The sequence below is a fragment of the Anolis carolinensis genome, chromosome 1, assembly GCF_035594765.1.
Source record: "Anolis carolinensis isolate JA03-04 chromosome 1, rAnoCar3.1.pri, whole genome shotgun sequence".
Classification (NCBI taxonomy): Eukaryota; Metazoa; Chordata; class Lepidosauria; order Squamata; family Dactyloidae; genus Anolis; species Anolis carolinensis.
Genome location: NC_085841.1, coordinates 199,320,138 through 199,341,106, shown reverse-complemented (window position 1 = coordinate 199,341,106; position 20,969 = coordinate 199,320,138). Strand labels below are relative to the sequence as shown.

General features: G+C 40.3%; 1 protein-coding gene across 1 annotated transcript in view; it reads left to right on the top strand.

Annotated features, from left to right (window-relative positions):
* Positions 1 to 20,118, top strand: part of hibch (3-hydroxyisobutyryl-CoA hydrolase) — a 77,665-nt gene extending 57,547 nt beyond the window's left edge. Inside the window, exons 12-14 of the mRNA XM_003217419.4 lie at positions 13,533 to 13,652; positions 18,416 to 18,449; positions 19,647 to 20,118. Coding sequence (XP_003217467.1) covers positions 13,533 to 13,652; positions 18,416 to 18,449; positions 19,647 to 19,765 — 273 coding nt within the window. The 3' untranslated portion in view covers positions 19,766 to 20,118. The remainder of the gene's footprint in view (positions 1 to 13,532; positions 13,653 to 18,415; positions 18,450 to 19,646) is intronic.
* The last annotated feature ends 851 nt before the right edge of the window (positions 20,119 to 20,969 follow it).

The window sequence follows — 20,969 nt, the reverse complement described above, 5'->3', positions numbered from 1 at the left end:
CCATTTGCAGAAGATTGATTCAATGTTGATTCTATGAACAGAAGAAGTTATTCTCCAAATGTCCCTTTTCTATTTTGCAGTTCTACTCTCTCTCCCCACATCTGTTCTGAACTCTCTTGGAGCAGTTTTAGGCAGAGGGGAAACTCGAGGCTGCAGCGGAAAAGGGGGATTATTGAAAATATCTTCCATTTTTGGAAGTTTCTGCTGGGTCAAAAAGTTTTCTGGGCTTGGAAAGACAGCATTTCGTATATCTCCTTATTTTTAAAGGATCCTTTCTGAATGTAGCCAATGTGGTGTAATGGTTTGAGTGTTGGATTACAACTCTGGAAAGTGTTTGAATCTCTACTCAGACATGGAACCCTACTAGGTGACCCTGGGCAAGTTACAGACTCTTAGCTCCAGAAAACCCTGTGGTAGGGTTGCCGTAGGGTTGGCTACACTATGTAACACGATTTTTGTTCCTGGGCTATAAATGTCATTTCCTAATTGGTTCTAGCATTAAAAACACAGAAAAGGTTTCTTAAACAGCAAAAACCTTGTTTTGAAGGACATCCTGCAGCACATTTTGCTATAGTTTTTCAATGAATATCACATCAAATCTCCACCAATTCAACGTAGTTTGTGACAGCTACAAAAATGAAGTTTCTGGAGTAGAACAACTATCTTCAAAGTAAGTGCCATACGATTAAACAGGAAATAACACTTTTAAACCAGGAACAGATTTTTTTTAATGTTACATAGTGCTGTAGTATCAGAATCATTAGACACTGTGCGCAGAACCAACAGAAGGAGACACTCAATTAATAAGTACTGTTTTAAGAAAATTGTTCATTTTTACAGAACCAAAGACGTACTTACAGTATTTGCTTTGGTCTATATCCTGGCCATGCTGGTTGCGAGATTCTGAGTATTTGAATTCAAAAAGTAATTTTTCTAAACCAAGCTTCCTTCCAGCTGGTTGAGGAGAAATTGTGCTTCCTTTGATCTGTGTGGCTATTGTTATGGTTGCGGTATGTGTTGCGTTGTAAACTATAGTATTGAAAAAGGTGAAATTTAAACTTCTCTTGGTGTATAGGGAACAACTTTGATTTACTAATAATGGTTTACCAATTACCATATCTATTCGAGTATACCCTGAGTTTTTCAGCCTTTTTTTAGGACTGAAAAAGCCCCTCTTGGCTGATACTCAAGTGAGGGTCCTGGCCAGTTTATATCCGGTTCGGCTTATACTCGAGTATATGGGTTGTCAGAGTTAGACAGTCTTACGTTATTAAAGTCTTACTATTATCTTAAATTACAGTTTTATGTAAATACTCAAAAACATTTGACCTACTGATGCCTCAGTGTAGTCTTATTTGTATCTATTTTTATTTTTATTTTTGAAATTTACCAGTAGCTGCTGCATTTCCCACCCTCGGCTTATACTTGAGTATATACAGTAATTAAAATTGGTCTTATCTTGAATTCATCTTGATGGTCAGTAACCTTGTACTGTAGATAAGGCTTGGGATTTAATGTGATTGGTTTAGTCAGTGCTAATTCAGAAGGAAAGTTGTATTTTGAGATGCTTTAAGCAGATGCCAATTAATTGAGGTTACCATCCTTAAGATCATGCCTAGGTGAAGCCATATACAGTTGACCCTCTAACCATGGATTCTGTTTCCAGGGATTCAGTCAAAACATCAAACCTAGAATCAGAGGTCAAAAATGGTTGTTTTCTGCTCATTACCCTTCATTTCAGAATTCACTGAAAAAATGTTCTCTCTTATTCACAGATGTTATAAACACAGTGGGCGCTGGGATGTGCCTTTATTTTTGTTGATGAAAACAACACAGTGTCAAAAGGGCAAAATTCCTCCCTTGTTTTTAGCCAGTTGTAACTACTATAGAAAACAACATGTGTAGAAGTGTGGATGCTATCTGTCTGTAGTTAAATGCATCCTCTTATTGCAATAAGTCACATGTAACCATTTGTTAAATAGAGATGTTGTGACTAGTCTTAAAAGAAATGATAACAACTATGGTGGTCATCATCATCCCACCTTTCTCCCAAAATAGGGACACTAAGATCCTGGCTGTGTACATGTGGGTATCTTGGTCTGACTCACCTCTGTGATGTTAACCTCTTAATAAATTGCTTCAAGTCTCAAATCTATTTAATCGTTAGGCAGAAAATGTTATCCACCCTTTTCTTATCACAATAGTTTGGCAGATTTAGGATCTTCTCATGTTCTCTTATTTGGCCTGCATTCCTATAACCTGGGAATGAGTCTCTACTTTTGAGTAGACAGATGTAGTATTACATTGGTCCAGTTCCCATAAGATGTTTAAGGTAACATTGGGAGCAGCCTGGGATTTGTTTATCTACGAGGGCTATCCACAAAGTAGATTACGTTTTGGATTTTAAAAAGGACAAAGTATAGGAGAAATCATTTACCATAAGCAGCAGAAAGACACATCCCAATACTACAATCTCATATTATCCCCATTGAAATCTAGGCATGTCTCATATAGATAAATGAGTTTGAAAAGGTCTGCCCCAGTAAATTTGCCGCCTCTCTCCTCCATTTCCAATAATGGGGGCGTGGCTGGCAGCACAGTGTTTTGGCTACGCTGCAGGAAGGGAGAAGGGAGAAGAGCTGAGGACATAAGCAGGGAATTTACTGGAGCAGTACTTTTCAAACTCATTTATCTATATGAGACGTGCCTAGATTTCAATGGGGATTACATGAGATTGTAGTATTGGGATGTGTCTTTCAGCTGCATATGGTAAATGATTTCTCCTATACTTTGTCCTTTTTAAAATCTAAAACGTAACCTACTTTGTGGATAGCCCTTGTATAGTTGCCATTTTTAAACCCACTGCAAAACAAATCCAACCATGTGCTAATCTCCAGGATCCAGTCACATGGAGAATTGATTTTCACCACACGCTCCATAAAGGTTGTGACAAAATTAATTGCATCCAATTCTGCGGTGCCAAAGATTATTACCTCTTCCATGTAATTTTCAGTTGCTCTGCAGTGAGATTACCTACAGGAGAAAAAATAGATTTCTATTCCTGAATCAGTCCTGACTCCGTAATACATTTGGTTCATAGCTCAGACCTAAATCCGGCTGTCTGACAGAAAGGAGAAAATGTTGTTGTAAATATCTGAGAGTGGAAAACACAAAGCTGCATTTCTGGCCTAGGCTGTAAACAAATGTTTGCAGATGGAGACCAGCATCGTGTCATTACCGAACAGGTTTGTGAGGATTTGTCAGCTCAGAGGCTTTCCTCTTTTCTATGGTCTTATTTCCTCGCTGAGGCTTTCACTTGCTCCTGGGTGGCTGCTAATGGCCCCTTTAGCCTAGCCCAGTGTGCTGTTCATCCTAGCTTTGTATGCAGAGTTTCCTTGCTGAGGCTTTCAATTACTAAACACTGCAAAGAGAAGAACTGGTTGATTGGTTGCAGAGGATCGCTTAATCCGGGGTGCTTGTGTTCCAGCCCTCCCTTGGAAGAACAGCTGTTCAGCTCTCATTTAATCCTGTTGCTTCTTTCCCAGATGAGGAGGGAGGAGGGCAAGGCAAGGCGGTTTCCTCCAAGCATTGTTGTGTTGTGCTCAAAGGTTTCTCTCTCCTATCAGCCGCACAGTTTTCTAGGAAGAGTAGGTCCAATGTGCATTGAGCTATGAAAGACCAGTTGCTTTGTGTTGTCAGAATTCAAGGCAATCCTAATCTGTATCGAAATAACTAGCAGAGCGGAGGACAAGCTGATCTCCCTGGAGAGAGATACTGCCATTATTTCACTCCGTTAATGGACCGATTCCTCCTCTGTTCTCCCTTTGGTTTCCCCCTCCTGTTTGCCATCTCCTCTTAGCACATTGTATTTATTAATAGAAAGGCTTGGTGAATCACTCTGCACCCACCCTCCATACGTTTCTGTCATTGCCTTTCCTTTTGCTTGGCTGCCATTAAAAACACCTCCACGTCCAGGCTTTTTGGGGAAGCCTTGTACCGACCTCCAATATGGGAATGTTTTGAATTTGTTAATGCATCTCCTGGTATTTTCCCCTGGAAAATGCTATGAATGTTACTGTTATGAATAACTTTTCAGTAACTTTAAAGCATAGGTTCTTTTTTATTGTAATTTCAGTGTGAGTTGTATATCAGAACTTTTACAGAACAACATTTAGACATACAGATTATATGCAACTACATTGGATTCACAAGCAACCTACAGTTACATTGACTAACAAACAAAGGGGGGGGGGGTTTACATTTTCACTCCGCATTCACACACATGTTCATGCATTCATCCTCATCCACACATCCAAATATTACCATATCCTTTTCTCCCTCCTTGGAGAAGCACCTGCTTAGGCCAGGCCCTGCTTTTCTGCAGCCTGCCAACACATAGTTCCAAACGCCAAAACTTCAAAACTACAAAATGCATCCTCTTTCCCTAAGAACAATGCTAAGGATCAGACCCCTGTTTCCATACAGCAGAACTGACTCCCTGCAACACATCATGACTCCAAAATGCACTCCTTCCTCTTCCCATGAGAAAGGGAGGTCCAAAGGTACACTATCTTTCTCCTTCCCAATGGAGCAGAGCATAGCAGGTGAACAGCATCTCTGTCACAATTTCTGGATTGTCATAAAGTTACTTATATAGCAGTATTTTGCTGATATTGTCCCAAAGTTATAAATGAATGATAGACGTCTTCCACCCTGGCTCCATCTCAGTTTCCTGGACCAGATGTTGATTCTTCTTGATTGGTGTTGTCCTTGTGTTGACTTCCTTCTTAACAGTTTCCTTAACTTGATGTAAACATTTTTCTTATCCATCACAGTTCTTATCACAGTTTACCAGACAGGTCAACTATTTCAGTTATCATTAGCAGGTTTTAATTACAATTCAGTAAGCAGGTAGTTAGTCATTGCAGACCTTAATCTTAGAATTGTGTCTTCAAAATTATTAGATTTCATTCATTCATCTTCCGTACAATTCCATTCAAACCATATATCATATTTTTGTCACATTACCATCCCATTACATGTGAAACAGGGGCAAGGCGTTCTAGTTAGTCTTGAGTTTTAAAGGACTAAAGATGGGTTGATGGTGGATCATTATCTCAGAAATAAGACCACTTTCCTTCCTCTGAAAGTGAGAAATGTTTCAGCTAATGGGTTGCTATGAGTTTTCCGGATTGTATGGCCATGTTCCAGAAGCATTCTCTCCTGATATCTATGGCAGGCATCCTCACTGTTGGAAACTAGGCAAGGGAGGTTTATATATCTGTGGAAGGTCCAGGGTGGGAGAAAGAACTCTTGTCTGCTTGAGGTAGGTGTGAATGTTGCAATTAATCACATTGATTAGCATTGAAAAGCCTTGCAGTTTCAAAGCCTGACTGATTTCTGCCTGTGGGAATCCTTTGTTGGGAGGTGTTAGCTGGTCTTGATTGTTTCCTGTCTGGAATTTCCCTGTCTTCTGAGTGCTGTTCATTATTTACTGTCCTGATTTTAGAGTTTTTTTTAAATACTGGTAGCCAGATTTTGTTCATGTTCATGGTTGGCTCTTTTTTTTTTTGAAATTGTCCACATGTTTGTGGATTTCAATGGCATCCCTGTGTAGTCTGACATGGTGGTTGTTAGAGTGGTCCAGCATTTTTGTTTTCTCAAATAATATGCTGTGTCCAGATTGGTTCATCAAGTGCTCTGCGTGTCAAATTAGTGTTTTAGCTGATTTTGGAACCCATTAGTTTTGCACTATATGAGAAGATCCCCTATGCAAAGCACCAGTGATTGCAGTCTCCAGTAGTTTGCATTGGATCTGCTTTGAAGGGTTTCACCTGGGAAAACTACTGCTGGCTAGGATAAAATTCCAGCCAGTGGAATCATATCACTGAGGTTTCAGTTGGGAGAATGAAAAAGGCTGGCGTCCAACTTGAAGGCAGATAGAAAAATGGCACCCAACCAAGAAACCTTTCCTGATTAAAGGATTTTTATTGGTAGGTTGCTGTTTGGTTTCTTCTTGCTTTTTTCTTTGAGAAGAATACATAGAGATTTTTTCTCTGACTTGGCAGCTTCTAATGTTCCAGGTCTTCTCAGCCCCTGAACACACAGATTGAGTGTTTACTTGGCAAATGTTTTCTTTAGCATCAGCCACTATCATCTTAGTGGAGCAAAACACTTCTCTGGTGTACCTGCTCTGGATCTGAATTCAGACAGGAGGGTCGTGGTCTCTAGAAACAACTGGAGTGATGCTCCCTGACCAGGCTGGCTTTCATTTCTTTGTCTCCCAGATGGGAAACCTCTGCAGGTAGAGGCTATGCCAGTCTCTGGTTGTTGGGTAATTTCCTTTGAGTGGCAGGCTTGGAGAATCATCGCCTAAAAGTTATAATGAGATGGCCCTTAGAAACAGGAGGACTGTAGGGCAGCAGCACTTTCGGTTTTTACATTTGCTCCTTGTTCTCAACCAGTGGGTCCCCAGATGTTTTGCCCTTCAGCTCCCAGAAATCCTAACAGCTGGTAAACTGGCTGGGATTTCTAGGAGTTGTAGGCCAAAAACACTAGGAGACCCCCAGGTTGAGAACCACTGGTCTATAGGCAAGTTGATAATAGCTGGTCTTAGGAGAAGGAGAATTCTTGACAAGGACAGAGAATGATTTGCATAAGGAAATGTGTGTTGCCTCCCTGCATGAACTTTGAAGAACTAAAATTTGTTCATGCAAATGAATTGCTATTATTGGACCTTGATTTGAGAACATAAGCATGCATTGCATTTTTTTCATTTTTGTAGCATTTCCTGTGCACTACCAGTTATTTTTCTCCATCCTATATTGTTCATAAGCTTGTGCTTTCTGATGCACTCCAAGAGAATCCTCCAGTCAGTATACAAGATAGTTGGTGGTTACCTCAAGTTACCTCTTGCAAAAGCTGAGACGCTTTGTACTTGTCATTAAAACTGAAGCATTTTAGGAATGGGTATGAATTCTGTAAATTCCTAGCTGCAGATTGCCCTCTGGTTACAGAAAAAACTCAAGGAACTGGAACAGTCAAAAGAGGTCTAAGGCAGATGCTATTAACAAAGGTGGGGGGGGGGGATGATGATTTTTAGGTTTTGTTGGGGATTTCTTTTGCAAAGCACCATTTGTTCTTCACTTGCTTTTGCTATTAAGCCAGCTGGTAGTGATTCATGTATACAAAACCAGAGGCATAAATCTCTTCCTTGCTTGTGCTCACAGGATCTGCCCAGCAGCTGGGAGTTAGCAGATGTAAAGTCCCAGGCAAAATGGGTCACTGCTTTTATCAGCTGGCGTCTGGAAAGAGAGAGAGCAGGAGAATTGAGTGATCACAAGAGAGGGGAGGGGAAGATGGTTCTGTTGGTTGGAAATCTGCCATTTGCCCTTGTGAGATGTGGAAAAACAACAGCGATTCATAAATTGTAGCATTCATTCACTGGTTTTTGTTGTGTTTGCAAACTATCTTTTGCAATGCAAGCCTCAACTTTCAAGCTCCTGCTGATTGATACACACACACACACACACACACACACACATATATATATATATATATGGAGCCTCCGGTGGCTCAGTGTGTTAAAGTGCTGAGCTGCTGAACTTGCAGACCGAAAGGTCCCAGGTTCAAATCCGGGGAGTGGAGTAAGCACCCGCTGTTAGTTCTAGCTTCTGCCAACCTAGCAGTTTGAAAACATGCAAATGTGAGTAGATCAATAGGTACCGCTCCGGCGGGAAGGTAACGGCATTCCATGCAGTCATGCCGGCCACATGACCTTGGAGGCGTCTACAGACTTAGAAATGGAGATGAGCACCAACCCCCAGAGTCGGTCACGACTGGACTTAATGTCAGGGGAAACCTTTACCTCTCTCTCTCTCTCTCTCTCTCTCTCTCTCTCTCTCTCTCTCTCTACACACACACACACACACACAAGAGTCTCAGTTATCCAACCTTCGCTCATCCACCGTTCTGTATTATCCAACGCAGTCAGTGGACCTCTCTGCGCGCTGGACACCCGCCAGGAGGGGTGAGATGCAGCCGGTGCAGACTTTTCCCATCAGACACAGCATCCGGCCTGCATAGCGTTCTGCCTATTATCCATTATCAAAATATTCATATCCTAAGCACTCAAATACCCCAGGGCAATGGGAAAGCAGATCAGATTAAAACTATGCTCACAAAGTGGGACTAAACCTCAACAAACACTGAGTTAATGCTGCTTTATTATACCACACCTCTCCATATCTGATTTCTTACAGTTCCAGAGACACCAAAGGGGAATAGAGAAATGTATACATGATAGTAATGTGAACGTGACCAAATCACTTTTATTTATATAATGACATCACATTCTGTTCTTTTAATATTACAGAGTTGATCACTTACCTTTTAATGAAACCAAAGAACGACACAAATTACAAACAACTAAAATCAGAACGTATCACCACAATAAGGAAGTCAACCAGTTCTTCTCACAAGCAGGATGAGCAACATCCAATTTACAAAATTCACATCCACATACGTAATTTGTCGTTTAATAGGCTTTTCCTTAATCCCTCCTTATTTTCAAACATTTGCGCTTATCCAACTTTCTGCCAGCCCATTTATGTTGGTTAAGCAAGACTCTACTGTGTGATATATAGATTTACAGTATCTATCTATCTATCCTAGTTAGAAAAAGTAAGGCACGGGAGGCAGGAAACTGAAAGTTACATAATCCCGGAGATTAGGATAAGATTAGGAAAAGGTATAGAACAGACTTCGTTCCTTTGATTATATTCCAATTATCTTCTCTTAGATTTTTTTAAAATATGCTTTTCCCTGTGGTTCTTAGTTGTTTCCTTTTTCTCTTCCACCCTTACTGTAACCACTTAGTAAGAGTTTGGCACAAGATGGTTCAAGGAAGCTCCAGTCAGCTGGGAGGATAGAGCATGATTGTTGATATGAGACCCAACTCTGACTCCTCTCTTCTGAGCGGAGACCATTAAAAAGTTTCCATCCTTTGTTGTTCTCCCTTTTACACCCACCTCAACACCAAGAATAAAGAGCCTGTTGCCCTCCCATAATAGCTCGCATAAATACCAGCTATCATAGGCATTGATCAGAAATTACGGGAGAAGTTATCCAGAACATTTAAAGGACAACAGGTTGTTTACCTTATTTTGGAGCGAACACACATATGACATGCAAATGGGTTCCTGAGAAAATAAACTTCTAATGTATAGTAGTAGTAGTAGTGCTTCTGTAGTCAGTGTGTGTTCATTCTATAGAAAATATTTATTGGGTTAAATGTAAAATATTGATTTGTAGTCCATGGTCCAATTGGTTGTCGATTCCTTAAGAGAGTTTGGGCCACTGAGCCTGCAAATGGTCTCTTTGGGTTTCCCATTAGCTGTTTCTGATCTTGCTTTATGTCAGATATTTAGAGTATCTTTCTATCTATATCCATAGAGAAACAGTTCTTGTTATGAGTGGGAATCTCCTTTATGGCTATAACAATGTTGGCCTCTTTTTAAAAATCCTGTTTGCTTATGGGTTGTTGAAAGATCCTGATTGGATAATGGTCAAGATTCTAGATCAGTTACTTACTTGGATATATTTAACTAAGTACCTTCTCCTGGACCATAAGGAAGAGCTGGATCATAAGGAAGGCTGAGCGAAGGAAGATAGACGCTTTTGAACTATGATGTTGGAGGGAAATTCTGAGAGTGCCTTGGACCGCAAGAAAATAAAACCAGTCCATACTCCAGGAAATAAAGCCCAACGGCTCACTGGAAGGAAGAAGATTAGAGGCAAAGATGAAATACTTTGGCCACATAATGTGAAGACAGCTTGGAGAAGACAATGATGTTGGGGAAATGGACAGAAAAAGGAAGAGGGGCCAACCAAGGGCAAGATGGATGGATAGTATCCTTGAAGTGACTGGCTTGACCATGAAGGAGCTGGGGGTGGCCAACGGAGAGCTCTGGCGTGGACTGGTCCATGAGGTTACAAAGAGTTGGAAGCGACTGAATGAATAAACAACAACAACTTTCTCCTGGGCCAAGGCCCTTAATCCTGCTTTACTGTGCATCAGCTGCTGCAAGTGACGGGTCTGTTCTTCAGTTGATCAAGGTACAATAGACATATGTTTTCATCTATCTCCTGCTGGTGCTTCCTGGTGTACCAGAGATCACTGGGGTGGAAATATCAATCTCCTGCTTCCCTGTCAATTGGAAAACCGACCTCCATCGCTTGCAGCTACTGATGCCATATGGGTTCTTACAATCCCAACTATTACCTATACTGTTGCCATGGTTGTGAACATCTAAGGATTGTGAATGTGAATCAGTTATGTATGCGTGCATCTAGGATACACCTTCCCAACTATGATCATGAGTTCCAGCCAATGTTTTATCTTGTTTACTTCTGTTTTCTAAGCCTTTACTATTCTAAATTGAAGCAAGTAGTTCCCACCCAAAAGGTCAACTTCCTGGTCATCAGGAAAGGAAATTACTATGTCTAGAATGTTTCTCATCTCTGTATTGTGAAATGAAATTTGCAATGGGAAGGGAAACACTCTCTTTCTGCAAAGTTTTCATGTGCTGTTTTTTTTCTTACAACATTGCTAAGAGGTGTCACTTTCCTTTATCAGTGTGTGGTTATGGAGATAACTTGATTCATTACATTTTGTTAGTTCAAAGTGGTTATGCTTGCTGTCAGGGCCATCAGAGTGTAGAAATGTAGATAAGATCCAACAAGCTACTTTAGGTGTGTGTAGGGAGACTTTGGACTTTTTCTGTTTTGTATGGCAGAACTAGTTTGATTGCTTTTTGAATCAAGGCCTTAATGTTTTTGGAAAACATTTTTCCTAAGTGCTTTCAAAAACCCTGGAAACTTCTGATAATAACAAATATGTAGTCAGCCCTTTGTAAGTCCTATATAAGAAGAAATTGGACGTTCTCAGGGTTTCAGTCTGTACTCAGTTTTCAAGATGATTTGAAACTGTTTCATGCAAGAGCCAGAGAATAACTATCAAACATGGCTGAAGAAGTTATTGCCCTCCAGATGTTTTGATTCTTAATTTCCATTGGCCATGCTGTGCGGATCTGATAAGAGTTGTAGAGCAAGATATTTGGAAGGTCACTAGTTCCCTGGCTGAACTGTATTATGGATCTTGATGGACTTCATCCCATGAGTGGGGGGGAAACGGGAGAGTCAGGAAAAGTGGAGGGTACGATCTTACTTTGTGACGTAACACCAAGGTCCATCTTCTGGGTTGGTGAACCATTCCATATCCTTTCCCCATCTTTCCCCGTTTTCTCCTGTTTTTTCCCATCTTGGAGTCAGGTCACCAGACTCCTAAAGTCATAATGTAGGACCTCATCACACTAGAGCTTGGATCCACTTTAAATCCACTTTAGGAAGGGGACTTTAAACAGCTCAGCCAGACAGGTCCTGGACCTCACCAAACTACAAACCCCAAATTTCTGCAGGAGGCAAAAACCAGATTTAAAGTGGATTCATGTTCTAGTGTGTTGAGGCAGCTAGGCTCTTTTCCATGTGACAAGGAAACACAGTTCCAGGGAATCCCACCGGAAGTGCCCGTACATCATGTGATGGCCTCCTTAGGCCTCCGTTTCCAAACTACATGGAAACAGAGCCCAGACTGCATGTGAGGAGGGGTTGGTATATGTAATTTGATCTTCCTGAGTCCTTGTCCTCACAATTCCTGCAATATTTTCAGGATTGAGTCATGTGCTGATGCTTACAGATAGCCATAATTGTAACATCTACTTGAAGTTAGACTCATGGGTTACATGTGCCCCAAAAATTTGGGGGGAGGGGCAGGAGGCAGAGTAAAAAATATATATATTCATTTATTTATTTTTTTGCTATCATCTGGGGAGTGTGGATCACATTTTCTCCACACTTCTCACCCTGAGACATTTTAGGCCCAGGAGAGTCCTTGTTAAAATAAAACCTCTCCTAGACCTGAGTCTGGGAGGGGACGGAAAACATGATTAAAATCCTCACACTCCCAGAGGTCATTTGTGGACATTTTTTGTGAGGATGTAGTGGAATGGAGTGGCTCTTCCTGGATCTCCTGGTAGGCTGATGTAGCCCCCAGTTGCCCACCCCAGCATTTATTTATTTATTTGTTCTAATGAGAGGTTTCGACTATTGTTGTGTGCCTTCAAGTCATTTCCAACTTACTCTAGCTCAAAAACAAACCAGTTACAGAGTTTTCTTGGCAAGATTTATTAAGAGATTTGCTGTTGCCACCCTGTAAAGCTCTGAGGGTCACCCAGTGCATTTCCATGGCTGATCGGGAACAGATCCTGGACTCTCGGGCCCCTTCTACACTGCCGGATAATCCAGATTATCAAAGTAGGAAATCCACATTATTTGATTTGAACTGGATGATCTTAGTTTACACTGCCATATAATCCAGTTGTTAGATCCCAGCCACTCATAGCACCAGGATCTGCAGTGTTTCAGGACATGCACTTTGACATAGATGATGCTGAGGATTATACTAACATTTCACCCTCCATGGAGGGGCTTTTGCAGCTGCAGGTGCCCAAAGATATTGACTTTAGAGGGAAGATTCTTCTACTCCTCCCTCGCAGATAGAGCCAGATGTTGCTGAGACGCCTGAGAATGCGATTTTTAATCGTAGAGATTTTGTGACCAGAGAGACAAGTGCAAAACAAGGGGTTCGCCGGAACCAGAGACTGGCAAATAGATGGGATAATGGTTAGTGTTCCCATGAGAAAGTTTTGGGAGTTCGTACTCCCTAAATTGTGAACAGTTCGGAATCTGTTAAAAGTGTTTCAATCAATAGATTTGTTGCGGTGTCAACGTTGCTCTTCCTTGAGAGAGGTTTTCTCCGTCTCCAGCTCTTGTTTGTTTCCAAGCCAAGTTTTCCAGTTCCATTTGGGCTGTGCCGTGCCGCGACTCTCAAGTAGACATTGACTTTACTTCAGTTGTTTCCTTGTTCCTGATTCAAATTTGCCTCAGCCTTGACAACATTGCTGCCTTGATTGCTACAAAGTTTTTCTAGTGGATTGAACTCTGTTTCTGCCAACCTTGTTTCTCTGTTTCAACTCATTGACACTTTGATTTCTTTGGAGAGCTATCGAGTTCTCATTGTGGACTATAATATCGGACCTTTTCTTTTACCCATTTGGAACTACCATTGACTTTCTAAAAAGAACTATTCCTTACTCAGACTCTATACCTGATTTCTGTTGGATATATAATTGCTTTAATAAATATATAGTGTGTTATATTGGCTCTTGTCTGGTTTTCGAGTGCTCATGCTGCCTTGGGGTGCAGCACCAATTCAAAGCAGATAATGTGGATTTTATAGAGCTGTGCAGTGTGGGCCTCAGAAGCCTAGTCCAGCACTCAAAGATTCAGACCTTTACTGGGACTTTAATAGAGTCCATACAAAAATGTAGCTGTGTTTTTGGAACCTGCAAAACAACATGTTTTACCTTTGGATGTAGAACACTGACTCCGAAAACGTTTTGTTTTATTCACAGACGATTTCTAAAATGTCACCAACATCTTTAAAGATGACCTTCAGGCAGCTTAGAGAAGGGGCGTCCATGAACCTTCAGGAAGTATTGGTTATGGAGTATCGATTGAGCCAAGCATGTATGGTAAGGAGTTTGGCATTTAGATGGTAATTTTGGGGCCCTTAATGAGTTCTCTCCTCCCTCTCTCAAATTAATAGTAGTCCATTCACATATTCTGCCTTTTTTCCAGTGGGCTCAAGATAATTTATGACTTCTAGCATTATGCCTCCTCCTCACTTGTGAGAGATATTGGGTTGAGTGAGTGACTGGCTGAATTTCATGGCTCTCCAAATCTCTGCCCAATAATAATAACAACACAGTTTGTCTGTCTATCAATCAATAATTCAATCATCTGTTTGTTTTACACCTCCCCTTTCCCTCATCTTGCTTTCTAGGACAACTTAACAACCATTGAAAACAGAGTTCAGCTAAAATCCTATTTTACACAATTTAATTAAAATGCAGTTGCAAAACAATTACATTTAAAGGCATGTTATCAAAACAATTCAAAGCACATTTAATAGATCATTTAAAAGATCTAAAATTGTCATGCCAACAGTTAGTACTCAGAGAATCAAAAATAAAGTTTCCTGGTTTAGGAAGATGTTTGGGGTATATCCAGTTTGTGATGATATCTGGAGTTGTCAGAGCTGGAGATGTAAACATTTTAAAATATATATCTAATAATTAAATACATGAATAAACCGGGGGAGGAATATAGGAGGAAATGGAAATATATGAAGAAGTGTTGTGTGTTTTCCAGCTGTATGGACATGTTCCAGAAGTATTCTCTCCTGACATTCTGCCCACATCTATGGCAAGTATCCTCAGAGGTTGCGAGGTAACCTCACAACCCCTGAGGATGCCTGCCATAGATGTGGGCAAAACATCAGGAGAGAATACTTCTGGAACATGGCCATACAGCCCGAAAAACACACAACAACCCTGTGATTCCAGCCATGAAAGCCTTCAACAACACAATATATGAAGAATTTATTTGTATCCAAAATTTTTTACTGCTTTAGCCACATGAAGTGTTTCTTTTCAGAATACATAACCTTGCAATAAAATTATTGACGTAGCTATGAAATGTGAAACATTAAGCTCTTCATGATTTACAAGCACAATTGTATAGTTACACTCCACGATAGATTCTTCTGAATTGACCGACTGGCCTCCTGTTTCAGTACAGGAAATTGGAGATCTGATAGTTGGTCGAAAAAATATAAAAGTGGCTGATCGGTTTTAATTATCCCAGATATTTTGAAATCAGATCCTGAGTGGTGGACTCCCCTCTTGGCAGCAGTGTTCACTATCATTAACAACAAATCAAATAGTTGGTGATTTGACACTATGGTACCAATCTACAAAAAAGGGCGACCCTATCAATCCTTCCAATTACCAGCCTCTGGACCTTCAGGAAAAATCTAAAAAGTGACTTTGGGACCAAGTCTTTAGTCAGTAAATTTGAACAGTGCAATAAGAAGCCAAATTAACACAATGACAAATGGAATGGCCCTGGAGTATGACTAGGATTGTGTGATTTTAACTGATGCTTTAATGATGATATTTTTAATTGTTTGGTTTTAATATGTTGTTTATTTCCGATATGTACAGTAGAGTCTCACTTATCCAAGCTAAACAGACCGGCAGAAGCTTGGATAAGCGAATATCTTGGATAATAAGGAGGGATTAAGGAAAAGCCTATTAAACATCGAATTAGGTTATGATTTTACAAATTAAGCACCAAAACATCATGTTATACAAGAAATTTGACAGAAAAAGTAGTTCAATATGCAGTAATGTTGTGCTGTAATTACTGTATTTACGAATTTAGCACCAAAATATCACGATATATTGAAAACATAGACTACAAAAATGACTTGGATAATCAAGAGGTTTGGATAAGTGAGGCTTGGATAAGTGAGACTCTACTGTATATGTATATGTGTGGCATCGAATAGTTGCCTGTGTTAGGCCGCTTCAAGTCGCCTTTGGGGTGAGAAGGGGAGGGTACAAGTATGGTAAATAAATAAATAATAAGGCTTTCAGTATACTTATTTGGGGTATTTCTGCATAGATGGACTAGAGAAAGAGAAGGGAAGGAGGGTGTTAGCTTGATTCCCAGCATTTTAACGTTGCAGACTCCATGGACTTCAATGAATCATGTAGACTCTTCTGTCGTTCCTGTTCTCACCCTCCTCCCCAGTTCTCCTTCTTGTACCTATTCTTAGAAAACATCTGTATGCTAAAGAAGAATGACAGGAGTAATGCAGTGACCTGAACAATTTATTGATATTTATTTACAGTATTTATATTCCGCCCTTCTCACCCGCCCTTCTCACATATATAGCAAACATTCAATGCTGACTATAACAATGACAAGACAGATAACAGATAGAGGTACTGTATATATAAGCTTTCATATTTTTTGGCATCCTTGGAGGCTGTGCTCTGTTCCAGCTACTGGGAGTGCTGTCACTCCATCTCCCTGCCGAAGAGCCTTCTTTGCTCATAAATTTCCTCCTTTTTTCTGATCAAAGGCCAAGCCTAAATACCTCCCCACTTTAATGTGGTTCCTATTTATCTACTCACATTTGTTTTGAACTGCTAGGAAGGCAGAAGCTGGGCTAAAGGTCAGGAGCTCATCCTGACCTGGGCTTCGAACTCTCAACATTCCGGTTGGCAAGATTTATTGCAGCTTTGCTGTGCTAAAGCCTGGCCCAGTTATAAGTGGGACACCCAAGAGAATCAAGCTAAAACCTTCTCTCCCCTGCACTCATCTTTCTTTCCACACCAGTCCACTCCATGAAGAGGTCTCCCATATCCATGTATTGAAAACTGATGAGGAATAAAAACTTTGCAAATCCTGCTCCCCCGGGGTATGTCTGTGTGTATTGAATATAATTGTGGAGCTTGGTTCTCAAAGGAACGAAATCCATATGAACAAACTTTAATAAAGGTAAAGGTTTCCCCCTGACATTAAGTCTAGTTGTATCCGACTCTGCGGGTTGGTGCTCATCCCCATTTCTAACCCAAAGAGCTGGCATTGTCCGTAGACATCTCCAAGGCCATCTGGCCGGCATGATTGCATGGAGCTCCTCAAACATTACAGGAATTTAAAAAACGTGTTGAGGATATGAATTCTTTTGCTATAAAATGCAGTTGTCCAAGCCCTGTACCAAAGTGATTTGATACATTTTGATCATTTTGACGTGTACATAATATTCTACTCCTAGCTAACAAAGTGCTGCCACCTATAACTCATATTTCATTTTTGTTTTGTTTCCTTTTTATACCTTTTGGAAACAAACTCCACAATGAGATTTGAAGGGGAAAACTGGATAGGCCAAAAATTGTCATTTGTCTCATTGTTCTCACCCCTTTTGTTCTTTCAGGGTGCAAATGGCAGTAGGTTTTTTAAAAAAGGAAATATATTCCTTACATAACTATCACTTTTTTAAAAAGAGGAGACATGGAATGTAAAGACAAAGTCTAGCAGATGAGGCACTTATAATATTCATGAAGCCCCAGCCCACTCCCAAGAGAGTGAGACATTTTTCCTCACACCAATGCTGCCGAGTGCTAGATAATTTGCAGTCACCCACACCCACCGCAATGGTTCTGTGCAGATGCATGACTTCATTGGAAGCAGCATGTGTCGTGCAGAGAGGCTACAAACACACCAAACATTATGGCAGAGAGAAGCTGAAAACTAAATTACTCATATGGTAAACTCGCAACAATTTAGGCCAGCATTTTCTAGACTTTTTCCACTTGAATCTCATTTCTTCCCAATAAATATTTATGTGATCCCCAGTATATAAGTATATAAAATAGGTATAAAATCAAATATTTATGGATAACAAACCAGCATTTGCAAGGCTTGCTAAACAGGCTGATTTTCCTTTTTATGAAGCACAGCTGAAGCATTTTCTGCAGAGTCCACTGTAACAGTGTTACAGATTCATGTCAATGTCAAAAACAGCCACTAGGTGACCTTCAGAAACCTTTACTGTTGCCACATTTTTGGGACCCCGAAATTGTGCTAAAGCAGTGATTCTCAACCTGGGGTCGCCAAATGCTTTTGGCCTTCAACTCCCAGAAATGCTAACAACTGGTAAACTTGTTGTCGAAGGCTTTCATGGCCGGGATCACAAGTAAACTGGCTGGGATTCCTGGGAGGCAGGGCCGTAGCCAGAAAAAAATTTCGGGAGGGGTTTTGAAAACTTCGGGGGGGGGGGGGTGTTGAACCCCTAGCACATACCCCTCCTCGCTACAAACCTGTCAATATCTGCTTGAGATAGTGCCTGGAGGGACTCTTAATGTTTTGCATCTCATAGACTTAGCATGGGGATTTGGTTAACCAGTTAAAATTCATGAGTAAACGAGATTTTTTTTATAACTTGAAAAATTTCGGGGGGGGGGGGGGTTGAACCCCTAGCACATACCCCTCCTCGCTACAAACCTGTCAATATCTGCTTGAGATAGTGCCTGGGGGGACTCTTAATGTTTTGCATCTCATAGACTTAGCATGGGGATTTGGTTAACCAGTTAAAATTCATGAGTAAACAAGATTTTTTTTATAACTTGAAAAATTTCAGGGGGGGGGGTTGAACCCCTAACCCCCCCCCCCTCGCTACAGGCCTGCTGGGAGTTGTAGGCCAAAAACATCTGGGGACTCCAGGTTGAGAACCACTGAGCTTAGGAAACCCCATTTGGGGCTGATGAATAGTTTAGACTGCACCTCATTAGTGAAATTTGGCTTTGGGAGTACAATACAGAAAGAGAAATAAAAGTGTGCCATTGAATTTCGGTGTTACAATACATTTATTTTTATTTTCCAGCGAGGCCATGACTTCTATGAAGGCGTCCGTACAGGTAAAGTTGAATCCAGATATGTCTTTTAACACCTCTCTATGAAGTTTCTATGTTCTCCAGGACAACCGTGTGGTAACTTCTGATGGAAAAAGTTCAATAGGGTTCAATAAAGTTCAATAAAGTGAGCAGGTGAAATGCAATTATTAATACCGTTGGCTCAGACTCTGGCCAGTTGTGCTTATTTATGTATCCGTTACCACGCATATAAGAATGCACTGTTTCTATTATGAATTCAGGAACTTATCACCTGTGAGTATAGAGATCGTATTGTATCTGGGCTTTCCCTGTGGGTGGGTCTGCTTAGGCAGATGATCATAATGAGCACCTGCATTTCAAAATTCACCACTTTTCTGGGTGGTAAAAGATGCATAAATTAGTACAATTGGCCAGAACTTAAGCCAATGCCATGAATTATTGCATTACACCTTCTCACAGGGAGACATGTATGCCAGTTCAGGAGCTACTGGCATAAAAATAACTGCAGGCCCGGTTGAGAGAATGAATGAAGTTTTGTTAGGAGCCCCAATTTATAGCAGAACAGAATAGCAGAAACCTCACAACCTCTGAGGATGCCTGCCATAGATGCGGGCGAAACGTCAGGAGAGAATACTTCTGGAACATGGCCACACAGCTCGAAAGACATACAACAACCCAGAATAGCAGAAACATTTTTATTGATTATATATGTTGACTTGTTATAGTGAAGAATATTAATATTTTAGAAAATGAAAAAGTAAAATATGCAAGATTATTAAGATGTGAGTCAGGCAGGAGGCATAACTAGATTACTCAGCATGCAAAACTACAAAGCTACGTGAAGTACTGACTGAAAACTAAATATTCAGAGCTGTAGAGGATCTGTTCGCTGTTTTGAATAGTTTAAGTTTTTTAAAAATCTAAAGAATGAGGTATATATACCTCACAACCGTTGAGGATGCCTGACATAGATGTGAGCAAAATGTCAGGAGAGAATACTTCTGGAACATGGCCATACAGCCCGGAAAACACATAACAATCCTGTGATTCCGGCCTTCAACAACACATAAAGCAAAGTTCTTAATGTGTCTTCTGTAGAAAATGCACAAATAGCATATAATATGATGTACTACAATTATTTAACCTTGAAATACTGAACGAGATTGTGATTTTGACAGATAACTGAGACCTGAAAACATCATTCTTTGTTTTCTTTGGTAGTTCTTATTGACAGAGACCAGTCCCCAAAGTGGAAGCCAGCTACTCTAGAAGAAGTAACCGATGAATTTTTGGACTCATGCTTTCAGTCGCTTGGAACCAATGATCTCAAGTTACAATAGATTTGGACGGATGCCAGCCAGAGAAAGTTTTTTATTGTTGCTTTCTTTAACACTTTGAATTGTATGCTTATGATTTCAACAGGCAAAGAGATCATCGGCATTGGGTGAAACGCTTATTGTCGTTATTTAATGAAGAGGAGCTACATTTTTTGGAGATAAGTTCAGGACTAGAGGGAGTTGTTGGGGATAATAATAGTACTGTAATCGTAATAATAATAATACTTTATTTATATTCTGCCCTCTCTCCCCAAGGGGATGTCACCATAAAGGCATTAAAGTTCTAGGATGGGAGTCGGATTATAATATCTGCGCATTTCTACTTCTACATGTAAAATAAAACATATTAATATAAAGACTCAGATATTCATGATTATTCTATGATCACAGAAATCTAACTGTACCAAATGTAGGGCATAGTTGAACAGTGATCAAACAAGACTTGGGAAGGTGGTCCAGTGTTTCAAAAGGAAATTGAGTGAATGTAATGGCGAGTGTACCCTGCCCACCTCTGATTATTATTACCTGATATAAATAAGAATTACGATTTGTAGTCAGGTGGAGTCTATCTATGACAACCTGTGGCTCTGCTTGAACCATGACAGTGAAAGTGGTATCGAACTGCATTAATGTTACAACGTAGATGCACCTTTACTGATGACACCCATAACATGCCAGAATCAGATGAAAAGGATATGAGTTGGATATGATGTGGCCATACTAAAAAAAACTTTGTGTATTCGCACAGTAGACAAGATGGAAATCAGAAATTGATAGCTGAGCAAGTCTTTCCAGCACAACCTTCTGAGACTGTCAATAAATACCAGAACTTTTGAAAAGAACAGTATTACTGTTGTCTTATCTCAGGTAAGTGATCCAGGAAAATAATATGGTTGACTACATTGAAAGCTAACAGAAGGTCTAATTTCAAAGTCTTCTTGCAAGATGAGGTTATGGGGCTGTACCTGTGTCTATATAGCTGGGAACTGGCTCAGTTCTCAGTAGATCCAACTTGTTGTAGGTTGTAGAAATAAATAAGTAGAAGCTTTACTGGTTTCTGAACCAAGATATACCCTGCAGTATAATAAAGTGTCACTCAGGCTTGTGTAACAAGTAACAGTATTTTTACTTCAGTTCAAAAAAATATCAAACGAGGCAACAATATTTACAGCAGTCTCTCTGAATTTGACTCCTACCTTGCTTTAGG